A 24,272-nucleotide genomic window follows, 5' to 3' on the forward strand; every position below is an offset into this window, starting at 1 on the left:
TTTTTATTTTTAAAATTTTTAACTTTTAAAATTTTTTTTTTTTTTTTTTTTTTTTTTGCATTTGCTGCGATCAGTATTCACAGATTTTTCTGTGTAATGTAACTCCAAATTATTTGCAAAAAATAAAAAAAAAGTTTATTGGTGTATTTTTTTGTACAAAAATGTCTAAAATATCTGAAATACCAAGGCAAAATGCTACTTGACATGCTAGCCGTCAATCTATTCACATATTCTGAGGGCGGTTGTGGCGCCTAATCCCCATGAAACATGGGGCTCCACTGTATATTTAAAGGTTTCACTGGAACTGTAAGTAGTCAGTTAGTTTTACCTAAAACATTTTTGCTTTGTCAAAAGGAAAAGATCACATTTTGCCTACTCTGCAGAGATTATGTCCACCTTTTTTTAACGTTCAGATTGATTCTCAAGACAGTCCTAGGAATAAAAAAAAACCTGTTAAATTTAAAGACACAAATCCAACTCAAGGCGAGAGCTATACTTTCATGTGCACCTTGAACGCGCCACATGAAAAAAGCTGAACTCTTCAAACATGAGCACTTCTCACCTCGCAGACTGCAGGGCTGCATTAACTGTTGTTTAATTAACATTGTTTTAATCCTATCAAAAGGACAGCCGTCGCTTCACTGAGTGCTGAATTGATAAGGTTATTATATCTTTCCTTCATTGTCAGAGGCGCACCGAAAAAAGATGTTCGGATTTCACCATCGCCTTTTGATGCCTGGGTCTAAAAATCTGATCTACAGATAAAAGAGCGCAACTCAAATCAGTTTTGAAGTGCCACGTCAGGTGAGATCAACAAACACACGTTTCATCTAAGAAGAACAAGTTTGTAAAGCAGATGTCTAAGAAAAAGTTGCCTTCCTGCCAAAGGTGACTGACTAGAGACTATTTCAGGCTGCGGTACAGAGCCACACCCAGGACTCATTACACAGCGACCCCTCGCTCAGATCAGCTGAGCTCTTCCCTCTTTGGCATTTAACTGACATTCTTGTTAATCCTTCAAAGGGAACGAGACTTTCACTGAGGTAGAAAGTCAGTGTGTGCGACATTCAGCCGTTTTTGTGTGTCGGCACATGTACAATTATGGCAGGTTGTAGAATCTATTGTTACATTATTCATTACAAAGCTCCGACTGATTGTGTTCTCTGCGATAATATGACAGAATAGCTCCCGTTGCGTAAATCCACCAGGACGCACCAGCTTTGTTCGCTGGTCTGTAAACGGTAAAGGGCAGGAGATAATTACAGGTGCGTATGTAGTTGAACCTTTGACGGAAATATCAAGAAGGAGCACGCTGCCTGCATGACATCTCCCTTACTCAACTGGCAGCTTCACAAACATTGAGATGAGCTGCTGCAAGAATATTGCCTTTATAATCAACAGCACCATACTGCCTGAGGGACCAGTATAAATCGATTACCTTTTGAGAGCTTTGGGATTTCGGGTCATTTCTTTCGTCTTAATGTCAGAAGCTCATCACAAGGTCCACCACAATGTGTATGTGTGAAACTACCAAGGGAAAGTTTTGATTCAATATAATAAACTCAATGGTTTGGCTGGAAACCCAGATATCTGTCGCCTCCTCGTTCTGGAGGATCCCAAGGCGTTACTGCGTCAGAAGGATCCATGGGTCGTATAACTGCAGCTAACTTCCTGTCTGCCAGCATGGAGGCCACACAGAACAGAGCGATAACCAGACGCCGCTACAGCAGCAGTCCACAACGGGATTGTTTGTTGTACACTGAGGCAATCAGAGACAAAGACATGAGATAAAATATTTAATTAATTATTCGTCCTTATCACAAATGGGGAATTATCAAGACGAAAGTGTTTAGCTGATGTAAAATAGCCAAGGATAGTTTATGTTATGCAACACTACCTCATTTTACCGCATGTTATTTAAGGTTAATATCTGTCACAGTTACTGTCGTATTTCCTGGAGGATTGAGGGTTTATGGTCTGTTGAACTGCATCCTATCAATACTGTTACAGAAGTGAGTGAATGTTAAGTTTTTTTTACAAATAATGACTTACTACATTCACATAGAGTATTTGTCCTAAGAAGAATGTGTTTGGAGCTACCTAAAGTGATCACTGTTGAAAAGACGAATGCCATTCTGTATATTTGAAAGGTAAATTTTTACTGAAATGAATTCACTTGTTTCTGGCTTTTACATAGATATAACAGTTTGCCTTAAGCAAACTGAGCCATCATCTTGTTAATGTTAATCTGTGTGCTTAAGAACATTTAGCAGACAGAGTGTGAATATATCTAATTACAGACTTAAATTGAATGCTAAAACATTTTGGCATGCAGGACACAGCAGCCGTTGTAACAACATGGCATTGTCCAGGCAGTTTGGTCTTCTTCCAGAGGAGCAGTATGAAAGTGAACCAAACCAAATGAAGATGTGAAATCTTTCACTATTCCCCACCAATCAAGCCGAGACTCCTGGACTGGTTATTCCTTTCCTGCATTATCTCTCGGTCAACATGTGGAGCTGAAAGACACCCTTGGTTTTAAATAACCCGATGACCTAGCACAAAAAGAACAAAAGCTTTGAGCTAAAGTGACATAAACAGAGGGACCACAACAATATGGAAAATGAGTTTCTGAAGATAACGCAGCACATCAATCAAAGACGGTAAGATTTACCGTCTCTCCTTTCAAACATAATGAATTCTGTTTCTGTGTTATCAGTCAGAACCATGAACTCAGTCAAGTGTTTCCAAGATTAATAGTGGCTAAATACGAGTCTTTATTTGCTTTTGAACAATCAGTGACGTCTTAAGATGAAAGCGTAGCGTCTCATCACACAGAGAAATATTGCCGAACTTGGAGAATATTGCAAGCATAAAGTTTCACACTGGGACAGATCAAATAGGGAAAGACTCAGAAATAAGTATTCTGTAGGAAAAGTCTGTCGTTTCAAACTAAAATGCAACCAAGATGACTGCGTTGATATTATTGCAAATGCAATTAATTTCTAAATGTTTTCCAACAACCACAAAAGAACAACAAACAAACAAACAAAAAAACTAATGAGGTTTTTATGGAGGGATACATCCTGCTCGGGTGAGTAAAAGGACCAACAAGTAACACAAGGAGCATTACATAGGAGGGGATACGTTTTATTTCCCCTTCACAGTTTAATACCTTTAACTGTATAAACATCGACAGGCAGATGGTTCAGCCAATCACCTGACAAATATTGCCAAAAAACTGCCCTGTTCCAAACAGTCTGCACACAGATGGTTCTGTACAACAAACCATCTGGCCAAGCAGATTTAAAGACAATTCCAGCATACTGGCTTTTACTTCTTTAACGCCAATAAGTGCAGCTGAGTCTAATGCTTGCTAAAAACTTCAGCAATTTGAATTACATTTAACTCAAAGAGTGAGGAAATCATGGATAGCTGCAGAGATACTGAGGACCAGCTTATTATTTTAAGATCAAACATTAGTGGGCAAAATTCAAGACTGAGATATCTCCAACAGGTTTTGGATAAAAGGATAGAAAGACACAAAAAAAAAGTAAAGGATTTGTAAAAACATTTAAGTTTTCACGATGAAGCAAGCGTAGTTTCTTTCATGTGGATTTTGTCAATGTGATCTTTAAATTCGTAAAATTCTGATCTCTGCATGTCTATGAAAGATTCAACATAATTTTAGTTATTTGAGTTCAGGACCCTGGACTTTACTAACATTTATGCTTGACTCATAGATCCCAGTTATGTGACTTAGGAAACCAGTACCTGCTAAGCTCAAATCGAATCTACACAGTTTGGTCATTTTCCATTACAAGTGAGGACCAACTTAAAGGAGGTGGGGACATCATGGTAAGGTGAAGTATTAAATATTATAACAGAGTGGCTCTCGGGACTCAGTGTTGGCACCCCTAGAAAAGCATTGATGGTACTCTCCTGAACTTGCATTTTCAGCTTGAGATACTTAATAAGGAACTCATAAATTGTTTCAGAGTCTAACGGAGAATCCTAAAAGCTGAACTGAAAGCCGAGTCAGTACTAGCCAAGCTCTGTCCCCAGAAAATAAGTGACAAGGCAGCAAAATCCCACGAAATCCTTTGGAATGACCTGAGATAACCCAGAGAAATGTTGATCACTTTGTAAGGTTACAAGAAAGTCCTCATGGTAAGTGTAAAGAAATGGAGAATGACTCAGGACTTTTGTATATGCAAACTTTGACAGAAAACCAATCATGTGCATCGTAATTAAATGTCAAATGTCTTGTGAAAACAGATTTGGATGAACTGAAGAGAGACGGCAGGAGGGCGAGGTGAAAGTCAATAGCTCTAAAGCCTGTTTGTTTCTTTGTTGATATTTTATCCATGCTCAAATTATTGATCACTCAACCCCGTTCAGACACCCAGATAACCCTGCTGCCATAATGTACCCTACATATTTGATATGGGAGCTATTTTTAAAACTTGGGTCTTTCAGCTGTATGAAAAATTGAAAAGGACTGGAGGAGGGAGGGAGGGAGTGAGAGACGAAGGGAAGGAGGTGCGGAGGGGGGCAAGAAAAGGAGAGGGTGTAGGGTGGCAGAAAGAGAAAGAGGGAGAGAAAGGGATTTACTGTAAGAGAGACAAATGTCAAAGGAGAGGTGGAGGGATGGCCATGTGGGAGGAAAAGGAACGGTGATGGAAAGAAAAAGGGAGGCAGTAACAGAGGGAGCAGAGCAGGCTGAGCTGGATAGATGACCTTTTATCGCTCAAATAACACGATTCTCTGTCACAACAATGCAGGTTGATGGTGTGATTTGGTAGTTTAGGAAGGTGAAAATTGCAACAGTTTTACCAGATATTAAAATTCTGTGAAATCCTGCAATACTAAGCCCACAGGAAATCAGAAATGTGTGCTTTTCATATACAAGCACGAACTGGGTTTTTATGAAATAAACTACAAAGTAGTGCAAACATGCTAAGTGGAAAGAAAATGAAATACGGGTTTCAGTAATTGATACACAACTAAAAATACACACCTGAGTTGTGGTTCTTTGCAGCTCTTCCAGAGTTACCTCTGGCCTCTTGGTTGCTTTTCTGATTACTTATCTCCTGGCCTAAAAATGTCAATTCAAACTTCAAGAAAACTTTATTATTGCCCTGTCTGCTGTGTTCCCTGGACTTCATGTTGCTGTTTGTTCACTGACGGTCTCTAACAAACCTCTGAGGCTGACACAGAACAGCTGGATTTATACTAAGATCCAATTAATCACAGGTGAACTTTACTTGCCTATTTATCCCTTAATCCCTGTATTTTGTGTACAATGGTGCATTAAGAGTGTTTGTGTTTTTCTGTCAAGATTATAAACTGAACATCGATTGTTAAATTAGGCATTTAGAATGCTGTTATTTAGTAAAATAAATCATAGTTGCGCATAGCTCCAACCACTAGATAGAGTCAGTCCTTTCAATATGATCTTTGAAATGTGTTGAATATGCATCAATAGGCATAAGTGGAAAACAAACGTGACTTTGCCTGTGAGGTGATAACACTGGATCAGTTATGAATGGTGGATTTGGAAGAAAAGTGTTTACACTGGGGATCATTTAGGATTCAAAAGTAAATAGGGTTAACTAGATATGCAATAGAATTTTCCTTTCCAAAAAAAAAAAAAAAAAAAAAACACACTATAAGTCATGGTTAATTCAAAGCACCATTACGCACTCTTTTAGTTGGTCTACCATCAAAAACGGATAAAATACAATAAAATATTTTTAATTATAGTACAGAAACATCTGAAAAAGTAAAATGGTTTGAATACTTTTGCAAGGCATTGTTTGTGTTCTCTGCAACAGCCCACTGCCAAGTAAAAACCAAGCATGTACACACCCTCTTGGTGAGCTGTGTATCCATCATGAAGTTGTGCACGTGTTTCTCAGCCTTGGTCAGCTCTAGCTTCCTGGCTACCACAGCAACCACCAGAGCTGTGCATCCCGCACCCTGAGAGAGACAGAGAGAGAGAGAGAGAAGAGAGGCGGAGAAAAACAAACACTCAGTCAGGGTACAGACGCATTAATATGGGAGATTTCTGGATGGGGAGCTACCCCAGACAATTGAAGGTTTGCAAGGGCAAATACGAGGAGCTGAATGACAGAAGGAGAAGTGAATAGGGGGAGAGGAGAGGATTAGGAATAACAGCTCTGCTCCAAATCCACATTTCTTCACGGTGAGAAGCAAGCCAAATCTATTTTCACTTCCACTCCATCTGGTGTAAGATGCTTTCTATATATTCCCTACATATGCAGCTGAAAAATATACCTCCTTTTGGAAAAAAAAAAAAAAACTCGAAAAATCAAGAATCGACACCACCTACTTTCATTTAATTATATGCTGTCAATTTGAATTACATGGTGTCAGTCTTCTCCTCTCATCGGAGTCTTGGAGGCCTTCAGGACGTGTGAAAGTGTAAAACACAAACCAGTTTGTCTGTATTCCAGCTCAGCCCACGTGGGACACACGACAAAATTCATTTGGGAGAGAGTGACAGCAGCCTCTCAACCAGAAAGACATGCTTGAGAGGAAAAGAGGAGAAGGAACACGGAGGAAAGGCAGACTTAATTAACTTTCAGATTAGACGCTGTTTTGAATGGGGCTGCTGAGTGGCTCACAGGTTCCTCTGAAGGGGGCACACACACCGAGAGGAAAGAAAGGGAGAAGGGAAGAAGAGATACGGTGAAGCAAGGAGTCATGGAGGGAAGGATGAATGAGGAGACGAGGGTGTGTGCATGCAAAATAGCAGGGGAGGAAAATGGAGAAGAAGGCAGTGTTAATGAGGTCACATATCTCCTGATAGGCAATGAATTAAGATTAAGAGTGGTTAATGAAAGTGTACAAGTGTCTTCCTTCCTGCTTGTTAGTGTGTGCATCTCACAGGGGGATGGAGGGTGGAGGGGGGCCGGGGGGGACAGAGGTGGAGAATAAAGGAGATGTATAAGAAGACAAACACGAGTTTAGAGAGCGAGTTGAGAGAGGGCGCAGCATTCCTGAAACGTGTAGGAAGGAGAGAGCCAAGAATTCGTGCACACTCTTAAAAGACAAGAAAGGTTTGCCAAAAATAAGTTTGGCTGGCTTCAGTGAGATGTAACGCACAAACAGGCATTAGTGCCCACGTCTATGCACTCATCCACTCTATTTGCGCTCATACAACAGCTATGAATAAAATATGATGAGAGCCAAAGGAAAACCCTTAGAGCATTCATACATGCGCTCAATGAACGAGCGTCACAGTACGTGCAAATACAATGCTGTTTGCACGGGGGGTCCGTCCTGGTCAGGAACAGTAGGGGAGTGATTGGTTCACCAGGGCAGCCCAGTTGTGTGTATGTGCATGCGCTCGTTATACGGAGTGAGTGCTCTTCTGTGTGTATATGGGAGTTTATTTATGCATGCGCCCGCATCCATTTGATTCCAGCAGGGTTCCCTCTGCAATCTCCGCAGAGTGACACGACTGATGATGGCTGTGCTGCTGTGATTTGTTTTATACGCCTGTCAGGGTGTTTCCCTTTGCTTCCTCCAGTACGGCACAGCCGTCTACACAGCAATCAGAAAGAGGGGAAGCTCCATCCGTGCTTGTGCAGTCAAAGCAAAAAAGGGTCTTCATGAATGTTGAGCAGTCTTGCGATAAAATAGGTACAAACTCAAGCTGCGCAGTGCGTCGAGTCACAAGTGTCATCCCAATATTAATGTGTGTAATATCGCAACTACAAAAGATTGCCTAGAAGGAATGTTTGATGTTGTATTATGTTGTCACACATGCAAATTCTGTTTACCAGCAATACATTTGAACAGAGACCTTCACTAACCCCAATGCCGACAACTGATGTGTATTTTTAGTGAACACGGATTCAGAAATAGTGGTAGGGAAATCACAATGACAGAAAAGTGTCAGGTTTAGGGTCATCGTTGCTATTTTCAAAACTAGTATCCAAGTTAGATGTTCTTTAAAATCGTGTAGCCCAAGAGCACACTGTTATTCAGCAGCTTGTAGAAGCAGCTTTAGCAAAGCCATAGTCACGTCTTCACCAGTCTCACAACAATGTTCCTCTTTCAGAGACGCCTCACATCATTGACGGTTGCAGGAATTTGTTTTTGTGCAGGGCTCCTAAGCTCCCATCAAGGGATTTTCGTCATGTCTAGACTTTAGTTGGCCCAGTGCAAAACCCTAATTCCTTGTATTCATCCATTGTTGTTGTGCTGTAGATTCTTCATTAATCTGTTGATGACCCAGATTAAGTCAAAATTGAGCAGCGGAACAAAAAGCCTCACATTTAACAGTATAAAACCTTGGTAAACAGAGGAGTTTATGGTTGCCTTAGCAACTCCTAGGTGCCCATATCATTATCCCTCCACTACCATACTTATGAGTTGGGACATATATATAATATATCGTTTTTCATTAAACTTAGCAGTGGTGGCCAGAAAAACTATATTGGTCTCATCTGTTAAATGGTTCCAGTAGTCCTAAGGATAATTCAGGTCCAACTTTGCAAACCCATTTTTTTTGTCACCATATTCTTCTTAGAGAGAAGATCCTTTCTACTAGCAACCAAACCAGAACTGGTCAGTATTTTTCTAATAAGACTGTTATGAACTTTAACTCTTAACATACTTTTAGAAATGACCTTTAAGAACTGTGAAGCACTTTTGGATTAAGTTGTGTGTGCATTCAAAATCATTTGTTGAAATATCCCCAGTTTTTTTTTTCTTTATTCCCACTGACTTGATTTTGAAACTATTTCCAGTTGTTTTTATTGCTTAAACAATAAAGTGGTATATAAATAAACTTGATTTTCCTTGCAACAATCCTGTATGCTCCAAAGACGGAAACTGCATTTGACCTACAGGTCAAATGCACCGTATAGCATCCATGCTTTCTTTGTACCCATCCACATTGTTTTTGAAATGCAAAAAAAAAAAAAAAATCCCCATTCATTTAACTGCTCAGATTTACAGGGGAAAACATGTCTGCTTTTCTTTTAATTTCCACTAAACCACAGCTTTAAATCCCATTGCAGCTATGGGAGTAGTCAAAGCTTTATCAGCTCATGTCCTATGTAATTTGGGTATCGTCGTTCATGAATTGTTTGGAAAAAGGTGGGACATGACAGCTCACAGCAGTGGTTGTTGTGGTTTAAAGTCATCTGGCTATAGAAAGATTTTGTTTAGTACATTTACACCAAGCATGGAGAAATAAACCAAAAGAGAAGCTTGACATTTAAAGAGCCTGTCTGTTATGGGAGATTTATAATGCAACATCAACATATCACTACTACACTGTTTTTGAGTAGAAATATTTCAGTATTTCTCTGTGCTGTTCATGGTTTCCAGTGTGGTATAAACTGTCAAGCCTTCTTTGAGGGATTATCTAGTGTAATTTGTGTGCACACTACTAAGTCCGAAACAGACAAACACGTTTAAGAAAAAAAAAAAAAAAACTGGAAATAGTTTCAAAATCAGGTCAGTGGGGAAAAAAAAAAAAACAGGGGATATTTCAACAAACTATTTTGAATGCAGAATGCATGCAGTTAGAGGATGAAAGAGCACAAAGCCATTTGAAAAGCAGTTATTCTCTTAAACCTGACAAAGCAGAGTTTATACAAAAAGAAAGCGGCAACTCAGGCCAAGAAAACTCATCATGTGTTTGCATCACTGACTGCATGTAAAAAAGGCATAACTCCAGGATATAAAAATTGGAGTCAATGCTGGAATACGAGCGTCAGACGTGGGAGAAAATACGTTGACATGATTAAGTAAATAAAAATGCTTGAACTTTGTACATTATTTACTTACAATCTTAATTGTTTCAGTAAATAAAATGCTCCTTATGTATTGTCGCTGCAAATTTTGTGAAAATCCTGATAATCCAGTAGTTTGTGAATTTGGATAGGGCTCTGTGACAACCAACTTTTATTAAAATTCAAAAATGACTCTTAAATAAGTCAGAATAAGTCTGTCACACTCTGATCATTTAGAAAACCATCACAATTTTAATCTGTGGTTTGGGTCCTCAACCCCAGGACCTCAACGGCCGGTGTCATGAAACTATTATATATTCTTCTATAATGATCCAATGCACCTGAATCAAATGCCTGAATGCTGCCTCAGCTTGAATCAGGTTCTACAGAGTTCAATTAATGACATAATTATTTGATTCATGTGTGCTGAAGCAGAGACTCGTGTAAAAGTATATATATATATATAATTATAAGTTAAGTCAGGGCCAGAAAAAGGTAATCACCTATACCAGAGTATTCGACCAAATAGTGTTTTGCTCAGCAGTGGTTTTGGTTCTCTCCCATGGATGCCGTTTTTGCGCAGTCTTTCTTATTGCTGAATTAGGAACACTGAGCTTAATTAATGCAAGTGAAGCCTGCAGTACTTTACATGTTCTGATTTGTATTCTGAAATTTTCCAATATTGGGACACAATGTGATTTTTAAGATTGCTTAGCCCACTTCGTGCTGTCAGATAGGTTTTATCGTGGCGACTGTTTTGAAACATTTAAGTGTGACTAAAACAATAAAAAACAGGTTGTGTGGGCAAATCTGCAAATCATGTAGTCAGTTGTCAATGTGATCCTGCATTCTCATAATTTGGTTCATTGAGGCAAGTTTCCCCTGTTGTATTTTAATTTAAGACAAATATCTCACATTGTTCACAGCATTTTCAAGCCTTTTACCCTCCTACCATCCACCCGCTGACAACAAACACACAACCGCCCACATGTGCTCACTAACACCTGGAACACCCCCAGGTAGCCTTGGGACGATGGTATATTCCTTCATGTGTTGTCATAGTAACGTCAGTGAAGATTTCTCTCGTTCAAACTCATTACATTAACTCTCAAACACACATCCACACATGCAGGCGCATGCAAACAATAATAAAACATATCCTCTTTATGCTGTGTTTTTGTCCGTGACTGAAACTCCGCTGGATATTTTCCCCGTTAAGCAACATAACCATCTGACGTTCAACAAAAATAAAACACTCTGACCGCTCTGAGGAGCGCTTGTTTGCGTGCGTGTGTGTGTGTTTGTCAGAAGAGTGTGTGGGCGCCACGCTGAGAGCGCATGTCAAGTTCTCTGTCAGTGTTGTGTGTGTGTGAGTCCAGTCTGTAGCAGTGGGCTTGGGACTATCTGTATCCACCCCTCTGTTTTATGTCTGTCTCTTTCTGTGTGTGTTGTGGTGAGAGTTTTACTCTATCTTAAACATCTATTGGATGATTCACCCAACAAAAGGGGTCCGTGTGTGTCTATCTTGTGTGAAACGGTGTGTTTGCTCACACATTTAATGGACTGCAAAGTGAGGAAGGTAGGTGAGTTGGCAAACACAGAGAGAGAGGTTGGATACAGTGAGGATAAAAGAATACGCATGCTGTTTTTGGGAGAACACTGATTCATCTATCTGAATATTTTCAAAGACCAGTATACACACAGCTCAAGGAAGTTTCTAAGAATTTTTTATTTTTTGTGAAAGAGTTATTTCAAGCGTTTTTGAGACGTGCTCTTGTTTTCATTGAGCGGTCATTAAACCGTATCTTAGGGCACTTCTGAAGTGGCTTAAATGCTGTTGCTCAATTTTCAGTGCCCTCATACAAAACACGCATGTTATGTTAAAATAAGGTTGCAAATGGATTATAAAAAAAATCCTTCAGTGATGGTAATAGAAGCAAAATGTTATAATATCAGGTTGTATCCCATTTTTCTTGAGTTAGTGGAGTGTAAAAATGAGAGGCTGTTGTGGTTCTGACTTTTTGTCCTGTTATACGCCCCTGTCCCCACCATGCAGTAATGTCACCAACCTTGCCTCTGCTCTCATTACATTATTAATAGAGGCACCGCTAGGATATTTTTTTTAAAAAAAAGAACAAAACAAAGAGGCTGTAAAAGTGAGGTGAAGTGTAGCAGCGTGGTGACCTTAGACGGGAGCTCACAGTGGGAATTATGAGATGAGTTACAGAGAAAGGAAGTGAGAATAAAAGGGCTTTTTTTATCACTGTGAATAACTAACTTTATTAAAGAGAAGTTAAATAAGAGTCATGTCAGACTGAAGTCTTAGGATATTTATTAGCATGTCATTCTGGACAAAATATCAAATTGCAATCATCATCACAATACCAATATGTGCAAAACTAAAAATGACAGGCTTGATGCAATCATTTATGTTCCAATATGTGTCAAGCACCAGGTATTCATCTAAATCTATATTTATTATAGCGATATTTGTACGCACTGCATATTCTCACTGTTTGATATTTGCCTTTTAACCATTTGGGAAAACCTAGGATATCATAGTATGGCTTTGTCTAGTTCTGATTCCGATGAAACCCCACCATCTGTGTTTTATTTAGAGGCACAGCTGTGGAAATATTTAAAGACAACACCTCAAATATTCAGTTTCCTTAAATGACGTCACTGGGAAATCAAAAGAAATGAGTCAAAATATCAGGAAAAGAACTGTGAACACCCACAAGTCTGGACCACACTTGGGTACAAATTAGTTGATACAAAAGCTGCCACGTTCAAGTATGAACAGCAGAGTCATGTCCAGTCATCATGCCATCAAAAAAGGAGAACAGAATAACAGACCTCATCAAGATGCTGTCTGAATCTGGTAAGAGAGTTTCCTTCAAATTACACAGTAAAACCAGTCCTGTACCAAAATGTGCTGACAGGCCACTCTACAAGGAAGAAGCCTTCAAAAACAAGATATAAACACAAACATCAGTCATATGCACTACTAGGTAAGAAGAAATGTGCCAACTATGTAGTAGGGGGAAAGCAGCAGCATCGTTTTGTCGTTTGGGTGTTTTTAGAAGAAAGGCCTTAAAAATAAAGAATCACAAGGAAACAATATGAAAACAATATCACATAAATAAGCCAGGAAATAAAAGCTTGGGCACAAATGGATCTTCTAAATAAACAATGACACAGAGCACAGAAACAATTTGGTTAAAAAGTGGTTTCCCATCAAAAAAAGTGGGAAGAAGAAAATAGGTTTGTGTGAAATTTGAATTAGTTACACCAATTTAGACCATTCCTCCTTGTCGCCGGCATTATAAATAACAAATACAATAGGATATAATGCTCAGAAGCACGTATAGTTTAAAATTGAATTTACCAAAATATTTTTTTACACTCAAAATAACTGCTTGCAAAAGTCCGAATGAAAAAGAGACTGTTTGACAAAAGGGATAGGAAATATGACAAAGAGAGAGAAGCAAACAAGAATATAAGAATGAAAAAAAGTTGGAGAAAGACAGAGAAAGACCTCACCAACAGAGTAAATGGTGTAGAAGTTGTCTGCTTAAACACTACTGCTAGCAGATGGACGACAGATAAAAATAAACACGTGGCCTTGGAGAAGAAAAGACGGGGAAAAAAGAAGAGAAGAAAAAAGAGAGAAAAACAACAAAAGGATTTGATGAAATGTAAGGGGCAGATAGTGGCAAAGAAAGAAAATGAAAGAATGATGGAGGTAGTGAGAAAGTGAGAGTGGGAGGACATGGCACATTGAAAGGTAGGACCTTCATTATGCAATGAGGACAGAAACACGAATAACACACAAAAACACACACAAACCGCTAATGTGCTCTTGTTTGGACGCCCACGCGACCAAAACACACAGAAGCACAGATGCAGCTAATTCAGAGAGGATCGCCCAAATTACACAAGGCAGAATTTCTCTCGCAGATGACAGCATGTTCTCCAATCTGCTGACCTTTGAACATGGTAAGGACAGCGCCTTGGGGAGGCTGTGAGGGACAGAAAATATACTGACCATGATGCCTGTGAGGAGACAGACTCCTTTGCCACAGTAGGTGTGAGGAACCATGTCTCCATAGCCGATGGAAAGGAAAGTGATGGAGATAAGCCACATCGCTCCCAGGAAGTTACTGGTCACATCCTGAGCATCATGGTACCTGAGGAAAAACAAAACCCAGTTTATAACAGACAGCTACCAGTAAAAGATGAATAGTGGATATGACACTTTCTAAAAATATAAATATCTCTTGAACGTTTTCGCATTTTGTTTTATTACACCGACAAACACCAGTGTGTTTTATTGAGCTTTTAAGTGTTAAGTGCTTCTCAATTCCAGTCCTCAGGCCTCCCTGCTCTGCATGGTTTAGATGTGCCTCTATTCCAGAACAGCTGATCCAAGTGATTGCATGTCCTCTTCTGCAGCCATCAAGAACTGCAGAGGCTGGTTAATCACCCACAGATTCAATCCAGGTGTGTGGCAGAAGGGAAAAACCTAGAACAAGCAGGGCAGGGGGGGAGGCTGAGGACCAGAACTGAGAAACAAACAGACAACAAAGCGTGGTGGGAATGCGAATCAGATGGAAATTTTACTTCAGCATTATTTTGTGTCTTTGTACTTCCTCCATATGAGGTATTACTTTGGAGAACTACATTTTCCTGTGACTATACCTGCGTCTTATTTGGGCACACCTAAAAAGTAAAATCTTTGCACAATTTTATTTAAAAAAAATAGTGCAAGCTTTGTCAAATTGCATGGAGTTTGTGTGTGAATAGTCATTAAAAAACATGAATATAATTTGATATAAACAATTCAGTTGTAAATCTGGCTGTATGTTTCGTGTGGAAGTCCTGCAGGAAGGCCCAGCTTCACTTCAGTGTCAAATCTAAAGCTTTTTTTCCGGTGTTGTCCAATACTTTGCTCCGTTTATCAACCCATCAACTCTCACCAATTTCTCCGTCAGGGAAGATAAGCATCCTCACTGATTGATGCTGCCGAGGATGGTTTCTTCAGGGTGATGTGCAGTGTTATTGTCTCGCTAAATGCATATTGCTGTTAGAGGCTGTCAGTCAGTAAAAAAAAAAAAAAAAAAAAGGATGTTCTAAGCAACCGGCACAGTTCGTGGTTATACATGTAGACGTGGACAACGTAACGCAAGAAAGTTGAAAATGTCCAACTCCTGTTGCTGAAAACTTTCATCTTTCGCTGTAGTTCGTTTCCCCTCATGTGTCGGGCTAGTAACGCAGAGGTCTTTAGGTCAAAATGGGTAGTTTGATTAATTTGCGTTATGTAATATCAACGGGTTAAATTTTCACATAGACCGCATGCGTTAAAGGTGACAGCACTAATTGATATTAGCACAGCTATAGTGGTACTTTTTATAGATCCTCCAAACTGAGTTGTGAATCTCGTCAGCTCCTCTAGAGCTACTGCTGCCTTTTTAGTTGTCTAGGTGGATGGTTGTGTCTTGGCACATTTGTTGCTTCACGAAATGTTCACAGCTCGAGGCAGTTATAACCTATCGCTTCTCTGCAACTTTTCAGCGTTTCAGATTTTTATTCGTTAAGTTTTGAAAACCTAGTCTGTCACATAAGGCCACAATAAGGTAGAGTGACATTTGGAGTTGTGAAGTGATAAAAGGTGGAAAAACGTGTAAGGTGTGCGACCACTTTTTGCAAAACACTGCAGTAATAGTAAAACATAACGGGCTCACTGGCTCAGTCTGTAAATGTGGGCGTCAAAACTAAAACACGTGTCCTGCAATTTTTCCGAGCACTGAATAAAACACATTACTGCAACTCCATCATTCTAGTTCCCATGGTTACCAAACCCAGTGCAGATCAGAAAAATAATCCCCTCTTTCAAAAACCTATTCAACAGAAAAATAATAATAATAAAAAAAAAACTTAACCTTGAAAATTTGTCTTTCACATTGTGCATGTACTACGACACTGAGCAAGAAAGTTTTTAATGGACACGTTCTTTATTTTAGGTGAAAGTAAACTTTTTTTTTGTTGTTGTTGTGAATGTAATTTGCAGCGAGTGGAGAGGAAATGTCAATTAAAGATGAATGTGAAACAGGGCAGCCCAGCAGCCATTCAATGATGTTTTTAATCAAGCTTATTAACCAAGTGACATTTCCCGTTATCTCTGAGATTATCTCCAAAAGCATCAGAACTCATCAAAGCAGTCAGTCACATTTCGCCTCATACGCAATGGCGCATTAGAAACATTGCACAACTGATGAAATTAAATTATCCTTCAAATGTAACGGAATCATGCGATTACCACTTTACAACACGTCTCAGCTATAACTGAGTAGCCTACACTTTTAGGTGTTTTTTTTTCCCTACATCTGGATGCCGAATTGACGACAAACCAGATCAGGATAGCCAGCACAGATGTAGATTTGTTGGTGCATTGAGGACAGTTTGTTTTTTTTGGGATGCAAATAAAAAAAAAAAAAAAAAAAAAATGAATTTGAACTAATATTGGATATTGGTGGGTGAGAACAGCAGGGGTTGTGTTAAGTTTGTTTTCAGTGTGAAAGTGATTGGAAAGATCTAAACATGAAATTGGCAGAAAGCCCAACATCTGATCTATCCTAGTTATATCTTTGCAAAAATTAAACATCAGATTTGGAAGGGTTATGATGCAGAATTTGTGTATGAGGAAGTTCTCCCTAAAGTACAACAAAGAATGAAGTTGTGGGGCATTGCCCACATCTACGCCATTTAGCTGAAACTTGTGACTCTTAGTTTTTTCAGCTTTGTAACTTTGCTAATCATAAACAGTGATGTCACTCATTGATTCAAAGCCTAATACTTTACTGATGTCTAAACTTTTTGGGATTTGAGTCAAAATGGTTGCAAGGCAATTTTTTTTTCCCAATTTAAATGTTTTTTTTTTGTATGTTTGTTTTACCTGCCAACAAAGAGCTACACAGACAATATTTAGTGTAAAAACCTCAAGTGATGTAACATTTTTTAAAAAATAATAACAAAAAAATAATTTGTATTCACATAAAGTAAACAAAGAAATTTGCAAACCCATTGATGGGTGAATCAAAACAAACACACAACAGATTAAAAAAAAGTTAAATCTGAATCCTGAAGAATAATAACTACGCAGACATTCCTCATATATATATATTTTTTCCCCAAATGAAATCGGCTATTTAAATTTCATAATATTGTCCAGTCTCGCTGTCATATAATTACCAAAACCAGAAATACACTTAGATGCATTAAGTCCTGCACTAACCTCTCACACACTCGTACAGTCCAGGCAGCGATGATCCACAGAGAGATGCTGAAGACCAGCAGCACCGTCCCGGGGCAGATGGTCATGAGGGTTTTCATTACAAACCTCGTGTTAAAATGGACCTGAAATAACAAAAAAAACACAAACCGAGCACAATGGAGCTGATAAAGTTACAGTATACTGCTGAGTGAATCTAAAACAATCTTCTTGTGAACCTCTAAACCCATTCAGACTGGAAATTTTCCTAATTAGTCTTTACAGTAGCTGTTTGCAGAAGCGGGACTCTGAGATGCTGACACTGACGGGGGTAGAGAGTAGGCCCTGACCTCCGCTTTGGGTCAAGCTTTACCCTGTCTCTGAGTAATTGGCCCGTTTCTGAGTAGCTGTTAAACGTGACTCATTTGTCAATAAGAGGCTGACAGGGAGGTTCTGGCAGGTGGATCATTTGATGGTTGGGCCCTGGAAGGATAAAGCGAACGATAAATGAGTTGTCATTTTAGAGCAGCACTTCAGCGGCAGCAGCTTCACCTCCTCTCCTTGTCACTGTGAGCGAGAGGGCCAGAGGAATGTCAGCATATTTACGGCAGCAAACATTTAAACTACTCGACTGAAGTCCGGTTCGTCTCCGTTGCTGTCCTTCCTTCACACCTAATTCACAGACTACAACAATGTGTCACATCTTAACATCCTGATGTTATCATCCTGTTTATTGTTAAACGGCAAAATAAGCATGCCTCGTTCCCTCTATTTTTTTATAACCAGTTCCACCTCAGTAAATATCAAGTTTCCCAACAACAGCACAGCGACGTTTTCAAACAGTAGTACAATAGGAGAAAGAATGAAGAAAGGAAAGAAGACACATAAAAAGGTGGGAGAGATAGATGGATGGAACATTGAGTGAATAGAAGAAGGGAGGTTTTCAGGAAATACAGAACTTTATGAATAAAAACGGCACTTAAGGTTGGAGGTTTTTCCTTCATCCTGATCTTAAAAACCAGCATGGCTGGCTTGCATCTAAAACTTAGTTAAAAAAAGAAAAAGAAAAAGCACTTAGAAAAAGCACAGCTCACAAATTGTAACTCATAAAATTGTTCATCCAGCCCCTTAATACACATTATACTAGAGTGCTTAAAAGTACAAAATGGAGAGAAATACATTGATGTTAGGTTGTTTCGCAAATGGTAGCCTCAGTGTTTCCCCGAGGGATTTGGTCTTGGTCATTGCTGTCTTACAATAACAGCAATCCCTCTGTGGAACAACTTATTGCTTTAATCAATCTTAATTTCTATGTCTCTTTTTATCTGCCTCTCTCCATCTTTCTGTATCTCTTTATCTCATATTTTATTTGCCCCTGTTTCGCTCCACCTTTATCTACTCTCTCTCTCTCTCTCTAACTATCATGTATGTATTTACTTGCCAAGCTCAGCCTCACACAGCTGGAGGGAGTGTTTCCCCTGTGATAGTCAAGCCAGGTCAAAACCATTTACTCAGTGATGGCTGGATTTTTGCTGCATGCCAGGTCAAGGACATGAAACACTTGTACCTTCGCTTTACGTACCAGGAGAAGAGTTACTCCTGCAGGAGGATGAAAGCAGCCATCAAAACGAAATTTTGCGCAGATATCCTTCCCTGCATTGCAGGGTTTTTTTTTTTTGCAACATGTCTTCCTGCACGCTCTCTGACCGCTGCAGGTAGTGCGCGTTTAACCGCCTGCTAGAGCACGTGACTCAACGTCAGTGACACAGAGTATGAATGCGCCTTTTGTCCAGTTTGCCGTTTCATAAGAGAGAGCTGAAAGTAGCAGAGCGAACAGGAAGGGACAGAAACAGCTCATGACGAAATCTGGTGTTATTTAGTTAGGCTAGTGAAGATACTTACTTTGAACACAATTACTATGTGCTGTGATCTTCTTAGGGGGATCACAGCACCTGCATTACCCTTTAGATAATGATCAGCTGTAACTTAAGCTTGATAACTAGGTATATAAAGTTTTAAATCCCACTAGTTCTCAAGCTTGGAACAGGAGCATCATTAGGTACAGTATCATGTCACTCCCAGATCCAGTTGTTTTTTTGCTTAGAAATACCAGGAATATCATTTATTGCCACTGAATTTATCCCCTACTGGGAGTTCTTGTAATTTTCTCCACTCGATTTTTCCTTCTGAGTTTCTACTTCCTACTGACTGAGTTATTTATTTATATTTACCATACAAATCAGGCTTAGCTTGATAAAAACCATCAAACTACTATTAAGGTACCACTAGAGGCAGCCCAGCAGTTTGAGAACCATGGCTCTGTTGTATGACCTGCTAAGTTGTTCCTCCATCCTCATTTTCTAACTTCATTCTTCTCCTGTTTTTTTTTTACGACCCTTTTGAGCCATATGCAATATGCTGTTCCCACTAGGCTCTCTCATCTCATACTGTATTATGAAAGATTCACCACAGCTCACATCCGAGTCTCTAAGCACAACAACAAACAAGGAGAGGAAGGGATTTCAACAAGCTGATGAAAAGAAGATCTGATCTGGAGCAGAGAACGAAGGAAGGAACTCTTATATTAAGAGATGGAAGCTCTTGATATCTGTAGCTTAGGATTTTTCACCACTTTAGTCCAGTTAAATCTTGAAGCATATCACTCTCTTGAATCCATGCAGCAAGCACCAGCAAGCAACAAAGTTTTCTGACCTTGTTTAGGGCACCTATACTCCTAGAGGAGGCGTCGGTGAAGAGCTTGCTGTGCAGAAGCATGACTCTGGCGATGAGGTAGAGGCGCAGGAACATGGGCACGCTCAGCACCATGTCCAGGTCTGCCTCGGCCTGCGAAGGCGCATACGAGAAGGCCAGCCGCGCCCGCCACTGGAACTTAAAGTCCCCAGGCACAGGATGCACGGCAGACACCAGCAGCTCCAGGGCTATTAGCAGAACCCTCTCCATGGTCATGGCGATGCGCCAGTCGTCCGCCCCGTTGTCTATGACGAACAGCTGTGGGGGACAGTAAGGACACGGCGAGAGTCAAGTCAGTAAAAAAGAATGAGACGTTTTTTAATAGCTCTATGGGAAGAAAAACAAAAAACCTTCATGATGAACCTCTTTTGGCAGAGTCCCCTCATCACTACAGCAGACTGATTTGATGATTATAGATACCAGCAGCAAATCAGAGTAAATGTCTTTCCTGCGATGTAAAACAAAATCCATTTAATCAGCAGTTCGGCCTCCTTGCAGTCCTCTGGCTCGTTTTCATTTAACCTGCAAGGCTCGTCTTTCTAAAATTAAACCAGAGATGCTGAGTCATGTGGAGTACCGGCGCTAATGCAAAATAGGATTGTAATCACTGAATTACTGCTATTTCTTTGTTTTACACAGGGAGGGCATTGTTTTATGATTCCATGTAACTCTGCAGGCTATGAGTGGAAATAAAGGGCGAAAGGGGGTCAAGGAGGCCAAACATCCACTTTAGGAAAAAAAAAAAACTTGGAGTCAGAGGAAGTCCGACACCTTGTGTTCAAATGAAAAAAAAAAAGAAATGAAAAGTCTTTTCTGTTCCCTCCATATATGGTCAATGCATCAATGCACTGTATTGTATGATGTTTAAAGGCTTAAAAATTGCTGAAAACTGTGAGTGAAGAACTGAGGACTGCTTGCTGAATGTACCCATTTGTCGCGACCAGGACGCAACATTTTCCAGTTTGTCTGTAAAACTACAGTTGCACTTTGTAAACATCAGAAGAAATAACCTCCCTGTAGGCAGCTTGGGGTTGAACAAACGGCTGTTATATACCTGTAAATTTATGTTTGTCTACTGGTCACCTGAAAAATGACGAAAACCTGGACATTTTCATCAGTCAATGAAAACTCACAAGATGTCCAGGATGGAACGAGAAAAGTGGACTTGTTCGAGGAAAAGAGGATGTTTGATCACCCAAACTTGTTCATACACTGCACATATAGGAATTCAAACACACAAAAGAAATTTATTAAAGCAATTTTTCAATGTTATTGGAACATTAATTCTTCTGCCAGAACACCAGAAGCAATGAGTGAAGAGGAAGTGAAGAATTATTTTAGACCAGAGTAAACTTCCTATGGATGAATGGATCATTTAATTTCTGCAGCAGGAGTTGGTAAGAGCCATTGATCTTGCTGGGCTGATCGATCCTCTCAATCAATTTGTTCTGATGCTTAACTGAGAGTTTAACATACAAAGATGTTATATAAATGAGATAACTCCTAATAAAAAAAAAAAATCATGTGTTCTTACTAATACCAAAGTTTCTCAATGTCAGAAGAGATCATTATTTTCTTGAGTTTCTGTGCAGTGAGAAGAAAAAAAAAAGTCAGTTGCTAACAGCCTCTTGGATCTGTTTGAAATTGGTGACTTGTTGGTCTTTATAGCTACTTCTAACTGTGGTGCAGTCTTCTTGTTTTACTTTCATGGAAGTCAAGAAAGTTTCTCTCAAACCAAGAAACAAGACCTTTGAGGGAACAGTGACCCTTAATCACAGCCACCAGATTGGAAAGGAGCAAAAAGGCGAAGGGAGGAAGACATGCAGCAAAGGCCCCGATGTCTGGACCTGAACTCTGGACGGCAGCAACAAGGACCAACAACCTTCATCGGCGGTAAAACTGCTCCATAGCAACATCATGAACGCCCCAAATAACAAGCTATGTCATCATATGAAGAGGTCTCCTGTATTTTGGACTACCTTGTGTCTATGCATGTTAAGTAATAAAGAAGATAAACACATATCTTTATAGAACACTTGTATTTAAGACAAAACAAACTCAGAAAATATGCGTCTGAGCAACTTGCTAATGAAAATAATAAGGCTGCTACTGACTTTGAGCTCACACAAACATTCTAAAGCACGGATGCAATGTGGAAAGAGGAACAGAGGGGGATATGCACCTCCCCATTTCCCTTTCAAAAAAGCAGATTTGGTACCCTGCTGTCCAAAAACAATGTTGCGCTATTTTAACAGGATACCGTTCATGCAGGAGGACCGAGAGGAAAACGGCTGTTTTCCTTCAGGGCGCCTAGAAGCTCATCAAATGTTTCTTGCTAAAGTGTGATTGGTCCATCCAGCTGACGCGCCATCTGGTTGTAGAGAGCACCGGTGTTTCGCTGGTTGTTCAGGAGGCTGTGTTCATCTGCCTGTACGGTGTTAACATGCTCTGGGTCACGTCACTCACTCAGATTTTAATATCAGAGCTTTTATTGACATTAACATCTGGTAATTATGCACAGCTAAGTGATAGGAGGTCTAAAAAACATAGATGGACATAAGAGACTTCTTCACAAGTCAAAGTGTGAGACAGTCCAAGTAACACGTCACACCTCGACACTCCGGACCTTCTTCCCCTCATCTTTTAGAAACCCAGACTCTTGTCAGAACTTTTCTTTTACTGGTTTTATTTATTTATTCCTTTTATTGGAGCTTTTCAATGAAATTTTGCTCAATATATACATTATAAATGTGCTGTTGAATGACGATAACGCCTGTCTATGACTATGTCTGTGTAATTGCTTTATTCCTGCAAAATGTGCTATTGTTATTGTTAAAACTACAGAGCAGAGCAACAACACAGAGATTTTTAAAAAGCTTATTTCCAAAGACTTACTCTTTCTTATTCTTTTTTTTTTTCATGTATTGTGTGTTGAAAGGCATCGACTGTTTAAAAAACACCAACAATGAACCTTTGAGGGAAAAATAGAATAAAACTTTGGATTACAAATGTAATTTTATTCAACTGTATTTTTTATTAATTGCGAAACTGAGGTGTTTTTTTTTATCCCAGAAGATAACCGTATCATCAAATTGTCCCAATGTTCATATGTCATCATGCATCAATATATTTTTTGTTAGGTGACGACGGATAGTAGAGGTGGAGGTAGAAGAGGAGAGTTTTGTATAACAATATTTCACCCATGAGGGCCTTTGAAATAAAAAAAAAATTGCTTGTTTTAAAGCAGCATGGAGGTGAATTATGTCATAGGCAGATGACAAGTCTATAATTATTGGTGTTTTAAATGCTTAACAAACTTTGCGGAGTTATTTGTAAGACAATAAAACCTCACCAGCAGACGAACAAATTACTTAAAAACACAACAAATTAAGCATTTCAAAATCACATTAGTACATTTAACAAGAACAAGCTAATTGCCAAGTCCTCAGTGATAATCTTTCCTTTAGCCAAGTAAATCTCCTGGCTCTTTTACTTGACAAATACATTTGTGTCAAGGGAACATGGTGGATCGCAGCCAGGAGGAAAGCTTTACCCTGCTACTTTTCTTGGAAAACAGATATTAGCTTTCTTTTCTTCAGTGTGGGTGAACATCAAGCTATACTTCTGCAGATGACCCAGATTTGGTGCACATATGTTTCTACCTTTCCTGCAAATTAAAGGCTAATATATTTTGTCTTATCTGCTAAATAAAAACAGTCATATGTTTAACACACACTTACATCACATGCTTGCTCATTACATTTACCACAACTTTCATTTAGACTGTCCCTGCAGGAATAGCTTCAGAGAATATTTCTTGCTCATTGTCGTCCTCCAGAGTGAAATCAAATTTCCGGCTTCATTACAAGCGTTCCTTTAATTGCGGTTTCCCCTCCATGTTTGTGGATATTTCGTGTTCGTAATTGCTGTGGTTACTCTTGATATTGTCACCAAAAGCTGCTGTTATAAGGAGGTGGTAAGAGTAGGTTTTCAGTGAGGGGGGACCTCCCTCCAGGAGGAGCTGACAGGAGCCGGGGAGCGGAGAGAGGGCGGGTGGGCGGGAGTGGGGCTGATGAGCAGAGTGCAGTGGAAGTAGATGAGTAGAGGAAATAGAGAGATAAAGATAGGTACAAGGGGATATCAGGGAAAGGGAGAGATTTTGGTTTGGTTCTGGACTTAGAGGCAAACGAATCACAAAAATCCAAATTAGTTGGACTGAGTCCTATTTCATCCTTTTCAAAGACTCTATGCCGGGGGGGGGGAAGGCATATCACAACCTTTTGAAATTTAAAGGCGGGGGGACGGGGAATATTTCAAACAAAGCTTTTTTTTTTTTTTTTTAGGGATAAACTTGAAACTAACGGCTGCCGGACGTGCTCGCAACTACGTAAAACATAAATAAATAAATCAGTCGGTAGTAGGATATCCCCAAAAGGCATGCTGAGAAAAAAATAAAAACAAAACATCTAAACAGT

At 39.5% G+C, this 24,272-nt stretch overlaps 1 protein-coding gene across 1 annotated transcript in view; it reads right to left on the reverse strand.

The window, feature by feature from the left end:
- kcnn3 (potassium intermediate/small conductance calcium-activated channel, subfamily N, member 3) overlaps positions 1 to 24,272 on the reverse strand; it is an 87,515-nt gene that overhangs the window by 15,816 nt on the left and 47,427 nt on the right. The window contains exons 4-7 of the mRNA XM_015056264.1: positions 19,759 to 20,055; positions 17,071 to 17,192; positions 13,825 to 13,966; positions 5,872 to 5,982 (exon numbers count right to left, since the gene is read on the reverse strand). Coding sequence (XP_014911750.1) covers positions 5,872 to 5,982; positions 13,825 to 13,966; positions 17,071 to 17,192; positions 19,759 to 20,055 — 672 coding nt within the window. The remainder of the gene's footprint in view (positions 1 to 5,871; positions 5,983 to 13,824; positions 13,967 to 17,070; positions 17,193 to 19,758; positions 20,056 to 24,272) is intronic.

This window comes from Poecilia latipinna, unplaced genomic scaffold, assembly GCF_001443285.1.
Source record: "Poecilia latipinna isolate Pla-1442-1.1 unplaced genomic scaffold, P_latipinna-1.0 Scaffold1370, whole genome shotgun sequence".
NCBI classification, from domain to species: domain Eukaryota; kingdom Metazoa; phylum Chordata; class Actinopteri; order Cyprinodontiformes; family Poeciliidae; genus Poecilia; species Poecilia latipinna.